Source organism: Zingiber officinale, chromosome 6B (genome assembly GCF_018446385.1).
Source record: "Zingiber officinale cultivar Zhangliang chromosome 6B, Zo_v1.1, whole genome shotgun sequence".
NCBI lineage: Eukaryota > Viridiplantae > Streptophyta > Magnoliopsida > Zingiberales > Zingiberaceae > Zingiber > Zingiber officinale.
Genome location: NC_055996.1, coordinates 34,215,697 through 34,226,240, shown reverse-complemented (window position 1 = coordinate 34,226,240; position 10,544 = coordinate 34,215,697). Strand labels below are relative to the sequence as shown.

Genomic DNA, 10,544 nt, shown 5'->3' with positions numbered 1-10,544 from the left:
GGATGCGAAAAACGCCGATCGGGAGACCTCCCTTCAATCAGGTACGCGGCGGTAGAACAGACCCCAAAACGCAATCTGGAAACCTCCTCGATCGCTCTCTGCCCTCGGAAGATGAACGTCGGAGCTCAGTGGTCGTCGTCGGTGAAGAAGAAGAAGCCACCGGATTGGGAAATTGGAATGGGAACTGCGGCGCCGCGAGGAAGAAGAAGAAGGAGCTACTGTAGAGAAATCGCGAACGCCGAGTCCGAGCACTGTAGCTTCTCATGCGGCCTTTTAAATCTCCTCAGATTCGATCCAACGGCTGAGATACTTCGGATCTCGATCAACGGTGGAAAATAACCTAAAATCCGATCCAACAGTACTGATCTTCATCTACGGTTCAGATCTACTCCTCATTAGGTCGGATGGACCAGATGCTTGACGGATGGCCCAGATCTCTCCAATCTTCAACAGACGGTCCAAATCGATCCAGGTCTTGATCGCCTCATTTTGCCCTAGATTTGAGCCCAAGTGTGGTCCAATCTGATCGGGTCCATGACCCTTTTGATGCCTACAAAATAATAAACAAATATTAGCACCAAAATACCATGAAAATAGGCTAATTACAATTAAATCCAAGATCACATGCAAATTATGAAATGCAATCTAAATGTGAGATTATGCTGTGAATAGTCCAATAAAAATATGCATTATGAATTAAAATAATGTAGCAAAATCATGGTTATCACTCATCTCCGGTATATCAACATCCAATCTTGTGCAAAATGATTTGACATATGAAAGAAGAATATCAAAACCATCATTTCTCAATGTCAGAAGAAGTGCTTTAGTTGTAGAGATCAAATCCATTGCATTTTCGATATCAAGAGATTTTTGTTGCAAGGCACGACAAAGTAAATCTGTGATCATAATAATTTTATGCATCAAATGCAAAATAAAAATAAAATCAAAAGATTCATCACTATTAAGGAACCATCAGCTTCCCCGCGCATCGAAGGAGAGGAATGATCAGTGATAATATTTTTAAGCACAATAATAGTTGCATTATGCTTATCTATTAAGTTGCAAATATAATCAAAATGGGAGCTCCAACGAGTAGTTCCTACTCGATGCAAAGTACCAATCTGATTAGCTCCTCGTCCAGTCTCGCGTTCACCAGCAACAATAAAACGTGCAATTTCATTAACTTGAGCAGATTGTAACTCGACATTGCGTTTGGATGAAGATGTAACAAGATTAACAATAGTCGTCAGATTTGAAAAGAAAAGGCATATAGGGATCTCATTTTCAGCAGCTGCAACTAACGCTAGTTGGAGTCGATGGGCAAAACAATGTACATAATATGCATAGGGGAAATCTTTATGAAATAAAGCTTGCAATCCATTAAAAGCACCACACATGTTGCTAGCACTATCATACCCTTGACCCCACATATTGTGTATTTCTAGATTATATCTGGTGAGAACATCACATATTTCTTTCTTAAGTGTTGCAGTTGTGGTGTTATGAACATGCACAATTTGGAAAAAACGCTCCCGTAAAAAACCATGAGCATCAACAAATCTCAAAATTATAGTCATCTGTTCTTTGTTAGATATATCCTTCGCTTCATCCACCAAAATACAAAACTTAGAATCTCCAATTTCATCACGAATTTTGTTTCTGATTCTATTACCAATAATATGCAAGATTTCTTTTTGAACTTCTGGTGAGGTATATTTTGCATTTCCCGGTGCTTTCTCTAAGATTTCATCGCCAACTTTTAAACCCTTCAATTGTAAATGCAGATTGTTGTGCTTCATCACTTAATTCAAAAAGATAGCATGGAAAACAAAATGTTATATCCTTTGAAGGAGAGTACTCTAACCATGGAAATTTTTTAAACCATGTATATTGAAATCGACGATGTTGCTTTCCTGATTCAGACTGTGGGTACTCCTACAATTTGGGTTGATATGACCCTATTTTGATATAAGCTCATTTAATTTCATCACGATGATTAACAGGATGTCTCCACATGGGAATACGCAATCCAGGATCTCGTTCAAGTGAAGTTTCATCAAACTCAACTCTTTGAGATTTAGAAGGAGGTTCAAACTCTTCGTTAGAAATGGATGTATTAGTCTTGGTCCTCTCGGAGGATGAAGGATTATCAATTCTTGGCTTAAAGAATCATAGAATATTGTTTCCCCTTTTTCTCTCTTGATTTGACATTAAAATAACCTAGGACAAACACATTTTGACATGATAAAATCTTATGAATTTTAAATAATGATTTCTAATACAATTTCTAATATGAATCTCACTTTCTCTTAAATAGATTCAATATCAATTGCAATGGTTAAAAATTCAACATTATTTAAAGTAAAAAAACAGTTAATAAATCAACTAGTTTAAATTCTATATAAGAAAAAGATTAATAAAAAGAAATAGAAATATGTTGTCCCTTTCTTAAGCGTAACCACATATTAAAAATTAAAGCTTGATCGTATATCTAGTAAAAGAATCTTTAATTAATTTCAACATTGTATTAAAAACTTTGATTAAGCACTTAATCATGCATATTTATGCATTTCATTACTCTTATTTTTTGCCATGGTAGATAGTAAATAATTAATAGAATAAAAATTAAAAAGTGAAAATAAGCAAACAAATAAAAGCAAACAGTTTTGTGTTTGTTGTAACATTTCAAACTAGTTGTTTGATTCACTTAAACATTTAACTGTGATGGATTTAAGAATGCATTTTAATCTTATGATTAGGTTATTGATTAGGCATGCATTTCAATTAGCTGTGATAAAAAAAATCTTGGGAATTGGGATCAACCATGGCAATTAGCTGTGATTAGGTATGCATTTTAATTACCTTCTCCGTGTTGACTTAGGGACGAGTTGACGGAGCGATGGGGGCAAGCGAATCGTCTTTTGCCACAATGAGTTAGTTCAATTGGTAGATTAATTTTCCGTGGATATAAAATATGTTGTTAGGTGTTTTATCTTCCTGATACAAAGGGCAAATGCGCTTTATAATTTACTTGTATTTTATCGTGGAAACAATGAGATTGGAGGACTTGAGATGAGCAATATCATTATTATTATTTTTTAGCGGTACATGAGTTATAGGGAAGTATCTGTGTGTTGAATGCAGACTCCATCGAAAATTGTCTCTTCCAAGGCGGTAGGCCATGCAAACCTTCGAAAGTAAGCTGTCTGCGCCTTTTTTTCCTTTTGGTTGTTAGAATAGGAAGAAACAAAGGGCACATTTGCCGGACCCCTAGCAACGCGTTTACTTGCTTGCTTGCTAGGAATTAAAGGTTCTCCAATTTAAAAAAAAAAAAATCAAAATTGAGAAATATAATTTTGAAAAATTAATTCAGTAAAATTTTATTTAAAATCATTCGAAAGATAATTATTTAAAATGAAAAGATATTTTATCAATTTAAATTTTGATAAATTAACAATCAAATTTAATGAGAAGAAAAAATTTAGTGGATAAACAGTGAGTTAAAAAAAAACTAATACCACAATAAATACTGCAAAGAAGAAAAAATAAAAGGGAAAAAAATAAAATTTAATGAGAAATAATAGTGTAATATTAAATATATTTTTGATTTTTAAAAATATTTTTATAAAAAAATTATTAATTATTAATAAATATTTTTAATTTATTAATTAATTAAATTTTAGTTGGTAAATTAAATTACTATCAATAAAAAAAATTAAAAATTATGAATCAAATTTTTAATAAAAAAATAAATTACCAACGAAATATAACTTTCGAGATAAAAATAAATCTTGATTAAAATTTATTTTAACAAAAAATTTTAAATATTTACCACCCAAACTCATATATATATATATATATGGGTATAGGTTTGATAGTAGGGTGGAATGGGAATAGGAATGGAAATGAAACCCATCAAATTATATGGGTTTGGTAATTCCCATATATCTAGTAATTATTCCCAAACTCACAATCCAAATATTATTTTTTATTATCATTCCATTTCCTCATTCTCAAACCTATCAACTAAAGACCTCCCTAGTTAGGTCTAGTTTAGAATATATATATATATATATATATATATATATATATATATATATATATATACTGTGCGCGTTGCGCAGGAGATCAATTAATAACTTTTTTTTAATTTTTTAATTTTTTAAATATTTTAAATTAAAAAAATTAATTAAAAAAATTAACATTTCTTTATATAAATTTTTAATACATTAATATATCCCCTCAACATATTACAATACTCAATAAATACTTAAATTAATTTTATTTTATTTTATTTTTAAAACCAAACACTATAACCTAATTGGGAAGTCTGAACCCTAGAGGTAAAATCTAAAAAAAAAAAATAGCTTTGATATTATAATCCAAAGCTTGAACCCTAAATAGCTTTGATACTATAACCCAAAGTCTGAACCCTAGAGGTAAAATCTAAAAAAAATATAACTTTGATACTATAACTCAAAACCTGAACTCTAGAAATAAATTTTTAAAAAAATATTTTAATTATTTTTTTTAATTCAAAAAATAAAAAGAACTAAAATCAGTGATATTCTGTGCGTGCAGTCGCGCACTATGCTGACGTGTATATATATATATATATATATATATATATATATATATATATATATATATATATATATATATATATATATATATATAGCATGATAATTTCAAAAAAAATGAAGACGCTCTTTTGACCTTTTCCATAGTTATACAATTTATTAGTTGCTAGATTAAAAGAAATCGAGAAATAAAATATTTTGATTGCGATATCCAATGATATAGAAGTTTGATAGATGGCAAAGCGCCATTAGACGTTTTGACTTTGAGAGCTAATCATATCTAATCATCGTTTCAAAGCATTAAATAAATCTAATCACTATCATCTTACGTCTTATACCTCTGAAATCAATATGACACGACCGAAAGCTTGATAATAAATAAATGCTTCATCGCTCCACCAACATAAAGGCTCCAGCTTGAGAAAAATGATCTACACATTTTTTTTAAAATGTTTTAAAGAAACTTAATTTGAAGAGCTTAATACAATGTTTTTGACAAACATAGCAGAAGTATAACCAAATCCATATTTACAAGCTAACTATCTATTTCTACAATTACAAGGAATATAATATATAATTTACCATAAGCAGAAAGAAAATTAATCGATCAAAAACTGAAAACAAAGAGGGTTTTTCAAGTGAAGAAGGGAGCGGCTGCGTCGTCGTCGGAGGGCTGCAAGGCGCCGATCCTGATCTTGTATTTCCGGAAGCTTCCGGAGGTGGTCTCCGCGTCGTTGCCCTCCGAAGAGGAGCCGCCGGACGGCGAAGAAGCGGCGAATTCGTCGCCGGCGTAGGTGGCGACGCCGATGAGGAGGCCGCACCCACGGCAGAGAAGGCGCGTCCGGCGGCGGCGGATGCCCCAGGATCGCGGAGAGCGGAAGTAGGGCAGGCAGCGGAGATCGTCGGTCTGCGTGAACCTGCTCTCGTCGATGGTGGCGAAGGAGACGACGCCCTTCCTGATGAACCTCCCGTACTCGGCGCCGATGTTGGCTGTGTCGCGATCCGACGAGCTCAGGTTCAACGCGTAACCGCAGTGGCCGCAGCTGCCGAGAACACAACCCGAATTCATCAAATCCCAATAAAAACAAGAAGAAAGCTCGAGCAAATCCTTCTACCAATTGAGTGAACGATCAAAATTCTTAAAGGGGGAATTTTCTCAGGCGAAGAGCAGAATCGAAACCAAAGCCTAAGAGTAGAGAGGGATCAGTCACCAGTAGAGCACGTCCCTTCGGGAGGAGGAGGACGTGAGGCCGCCGCCGCCGTATCTGCAGTTACGAGGAAGCATCGGATGATTCCGGTGCAGATACGAGAGGAGGCGGGGCGACGAGGTAGCGGCGGCGGCGGAGACACGGCGCTTGTTGTCATTAGTACAGACCTGACATATTTATCATATTATTATTTTATTATAAACTAGAGGGCCTAGGAAATGACCCGTTTGGAAACTTTAGGTCATTTTCACATTTTTGGGGTGCATTCAATCATTGAAGGATTTCATTGATTTTTTTATAAATGATATACTTTTGTGAACTTCATAAATTTTTATTGATTTTTATATAATCTGTTATGAAAAAAATTTCATAGAGTTCTATAAATTTTTTTTAAAGACTTTTACATATATTTATAAATTTTACAAATATTTATGAATTTAAGAGGATATATTCAATCTTGTAAAAGTGTAGACGATAAAAAATATTTTCAATTTTTTATACCTTTATCTTGTTTTGGCTAAAAACAAAGAGAAGATAACATCTCACTTTAAAAAATAATAATAATATAATTTCAAATCCAATAATATTATAATAATTTCAAATATTTTTATTTATAATTTTGATTCAAATTAACTTAAATATTGGTCAACTCTTTAATTTAGTCCAACTTTTAATAAAATGTTGATAAATTTGATTAGTAATAAAATTAATAATAATATTATTAATTTGATTAGTAATAAAATTAATAATAATATTATTAATTTGATTAGTAATAGTATTATTAATATATATATATATATATATATATATATATAATTATTTATGAATTTTTAAAATTTAATAAATTTTATATAATTTTTTTAGGTCAAATTTCATTATACTTTATTAAATTATCTATTAATTAAGTTGAAAATTAGTTTGATTTATTAATATATATTTTATATTAAAATCTACTGTCTCATGTTTCTCTTCCCTCTACACACAACGTCGCCGTCCAAATTGACTTTGACTTTAACCTGCTCGCAAGTAGCCGACGAAAGCATCACCAGTCGCCTAAAATAGTTTTTCTATTTGTTTTCCCCCTTTCCGGCGCACTGCAGGCTTTACCGGATGATACTCATTTTTTCCTATCACGAGCAACCAGAGAAAAAATCTCCTCCTGTAGCCCGCCGCCGGGAAAAAAGCTGCAAGCGGCTGTTGTTCCATTCCAGCCGTTCCGATCTATTCTTTTATCGTTATAACATTGGAGAACAACATTTCAGAGGACTCTCAGCTTCGCATGAAATGTATGTTGAGAGGTTGATGCAGGCCGCCCAGAGGTTGACTAAGGACAGAGCCTTTAAATAAAAAAATAATCAAAATCAAGGAGTGGAAAGAGAAATGACTTATTTGTAAAAAATTAAAGCGATTTGAATTTTATAGAAATCTTAAGGATGAAGAAAAGACTTTTTATTTTATTTTTAAAATTGTACCAAGTGTTTTGGAGAGCTCTTATTGGTTAAAATTTATATCCGAGATTTTCTAAAAGAATTCATGAAAATCTATTGAAACTTTGGATATCAAAATATTTTCATAGAGTTTTAAAAAAGTTTGAATATTCTATGACTTTTTAAAACTCTATAAAAAACTAATTTGGATATTACTAGATTTCTATAAGGTTTATAAAAGTCTAGATTGAATGCACCTACACTTTTAAAATCCACAAAAATCATTCAAAGTAATTAAAAGTCCAACATTAAATACACCTCCTTTTATTTTTAAAAATTAAGTGAGTATATATATATATATATATATATATATTTCAAAAACATCAATATTTTTTATTTAATAAAGTTAAAAAATTCTTAATTAATAGATCTATCTTTAGGAAGTTTATCTTTAGTGTGTTTATAATGAAGTAGGGGGATTTAAAACTTTAAAGGACGAAATAAGAAGGCATCCCATTAAAATTGAGTCTCTTGAGACAGTCTATGTTGTTGATCCCAACATATCGACGGCTTGTATGAGTTGAGAGATCACATTAATGTCGAGTAAATCCTCGACACTCTCAGTTAGTTATTAGTAAATCATAACTAAAATATATCAAAATCATTGACACTCTCAGTTCTTCTAAGCAACTTACCAAAACTTTGACTTGGACTTTGGGGTTTAATAGGATCCAAGCCAAATAATGATATTTATTTAGGGTTTGATGAAATTGAATACTAAACAATTAAGATTAGTTAAGAGGATTAATAAAACGTGATGGATAGATAGGTTAGGTGAGCAGAAGAGCAAATAAGTTAGAATGTCCAACCGAAAATACTAGCTAGGACGGTTTAGATGGACGAGTTAGATGTGCCAAACAAGCTGAATAATTAAGCTGAACAAGTCGAAGAAACATCGGACAGACCGAAGGACTTAAACAGATGAGTAGGTTTGCAGACAAAAGAACAAGGAGAAGATTCATGACATGGAGAAATCATTATGTAGTGATTCGGTACGAAATTAGAGAAGATGGTACAAGGAGGTAGTTGAAAGGTTGACGGGGCGAAGATTTCATGCAGTCCTACAACACGAAAAGTGTTAGTGCCGAGCCAAGAAGAGATTCTCGGCGTTGACCCTCCGACACTCAAATCAGTGATCCCCGCAAATAAAGTAGTAGAAACTGTAGCTAGAGCGTGTAAAATAATGAAGTTGCCCATATCTCCGCCTATGGATGGAAACCCCCTTTTATAATGTCACTGTAACGTCTGTGCACGTATCTCAAAGTGAGCACACGTTTTCTCAAAATATCGTAGAAAAAGACAAGTTAAAAAGTGTCACTAACACCTTTCCTTAAGCAAGCATACAAATCCCTGATGTGATAGGTTGCAAGCTTTTAAAGTACGATTTACCTGCAGAACATGTTATTTGTCAATAGCACAAGCCTCCAAAAGGGTATGATGAGATATGTAGGTGGAGCCCACTATTGGCTGATCGGCCCCCACTCGGAATGGTTGTTCTCGTTCCGCTATGCTGCTCGGAGCTGCTGGTCTGTCCCCTTCTCCACTTCCCGATTGTTAGTGGTTACTTTCGCCCATCTGGCCGTAAAGCCCAATCGGGTAGGACTGGAAGCCCATTGCTTAACGGTTACCTCTTAACTCCAATTGGCACTACCAAAGGATGGTCATTCGGCACCCCCGCCCGGCCGATCGGGGCACCCGCTCGTCTGGTCCACTAATAGCCCAGGTTCTTTGACCATTTTTACTTTGATCTCCACATTAGCAATCCTTTCCCCCTCCCTCCTTCCTTTTATCCTTCTATGTGGGGCCCCTCTTCATCACTACATCACAAACCTTCCCCTCAAGTCTAGTCAAAGGAGACTGTAAGTCCAACTAACTAGACATTTGGTGTTCTCCGTGAACACTCTCGCCAATCGGATGCACTGGGGGTTTAGAGCCACCGCTCAGCTATCACAATACTTATACTATTCTTTAAGAAGTTGATCTCTTCTTGGTCTGGCGCTTTAGGGTTTAGAGCTGCCACTCAGTTTTTGTAGTTCCTTTTACTTACCAAAAAGATGAATTTTCCCTGACTAGGCGTATTAGAGTTTAGAGCCGTCGCTCGGTTATGATGTGCACCCCTCTTGCTTCCTGCTGTTTGTCGAGAAGTTGCCTTTTCTCTACTCTGAGATGCTAGGGTTTAAAGTCGCCGCTAGGTTGTGGCGTACGCTTTAGCCAACTTTGAACTTCTTTTTCGTTGCTCTTTCGATCGGCTAAACATACTCAGAGGTTGGTGCCGCTCGAATCTATCGTGGACAATACTTAGTCGTTTTTCTAACTTCCCCTGATCTCTGCTTCGACTACTCACCCCCATGTAGAGCTTTTTAATTGCCGCTGATATCACCATAATTTCTTGAAAATCATTCAAATCCCTGACCATTAATGCAAAGCATGCTTGGTCATGCCCTTTAATCATGAATTTTCTCTCCTCATTAATGCCACGTGTAATCGAATGTTACACGTCATTTTTCCCTACCACTGCATGTGTGATGTGACAGACGACTGTTTAGATTTGATGCTACAGCCGCCTCTTCAAAATCAATGGCCCAGATTAAACCTAGTTTTTTGAAACCCTCGAGTGGACTGCTTAGAGTGGCCTTCTCAAGGATTTTTTAAACTCTCAACTTCTCCCTTCGCCTCATCACCTTCCTCGTCCTCATCTTCTTTTTTCTTGCTTCTCAACCTGAGTTCATCGTCGGTGCTTTCCTTTTCAGTAAGACCTTCCTCCCTTCTTCCTTTTGATCTTCGATTTCCGTTCTTCATTTCATGGTAGTCTTCCACCCCACCCCCACCTCCACCCCCAGCCTATTTTAACGACGACGAGATCAATCAATGAAACTGACTTACATATTCTTGACGATTACCAAATCGTTATCCCCTCTGCTTATGCTCGCCCCCATACCCCTCCGGATGGTTTCCTCCCTTTCTTTAAGGATTAATTTTTTGCTGGCATGTGATTTCCCATCTATCCTTTCTTTTCCGAGATTTGTAGATACATTCAGATTCCTTTGCATTAATTAGTGCCCAATTCCTTAAGACTACTATGTGAGGTTGTTGTATTATTTCATCTGTATGAGATTCCCTTGGTGCCCCGCGTGTTTCACTACTTTTACTATCCAAAGTTGTTCGAGCCAAGCACTTTCCTTTTTCAAGCTCGTGTGAGTGCCGTTTATTTTGACAAAATGCCCTCCTCGAATAAGCACTGTAAAGAGCACTATTTTTTCATCCGT

General features: G+C 34.9%; 1 protein-coding gene across 1 annotated transcript; it reads right to left on the bottom strand.

Moving 5' to 3' along the window:
• Positions 1-5,040: 5,040 nt before the first annotated feature.
• Positions 5,041-10,214, bottom strand: LOC121990901. The gene is made up of 4 exons (XM_042544948.1): positions 10,179-10,214; positions 9,940-10,119; positions 5,795-5,958; positions 5,041-5,626 (listed from the first exon to the last, which is right to left on the bottom strand). The coding sequence occupies exons 1-4, from the start codon at positions 10,212-10,214 to the stop codon at positions 5,218-5,220; spliced, it is 789 nt and encodes a 262-aa protein (XP_042400882.1). The 3' UTR covers positions 5,041-5,217.
• Positions 10,215-10,544: the final 330 nt, after the last annotated feature.

What these genes read in the sequence shown, in the direction of transcription:
- LOC121990901 (XM_042544948.1), bottom strand. Translation starts at nt 10,214, where the DNA reads ATGGGGGCGAGCATAAGCAGAGGGGATAACGATTTG. An exon ending in GTGATGAGGCGAAGGGAGAA is followed by an intron (nt 5,959 to 9,939) that starts GTTGAGAGTTTA and finishes TAAATATGTCAG; the next exon opens with GTCTGTACTAATGACAACAA. An exon ending in CGAAGGGACGTGCTCTACTG is followed by an intron (nt 5,627 to 5,794) that starts GTGACTGATCCC and finishes TGTTCTCGGCAG; the next exon opens with CTGCGGCCACTGCGGTTACG.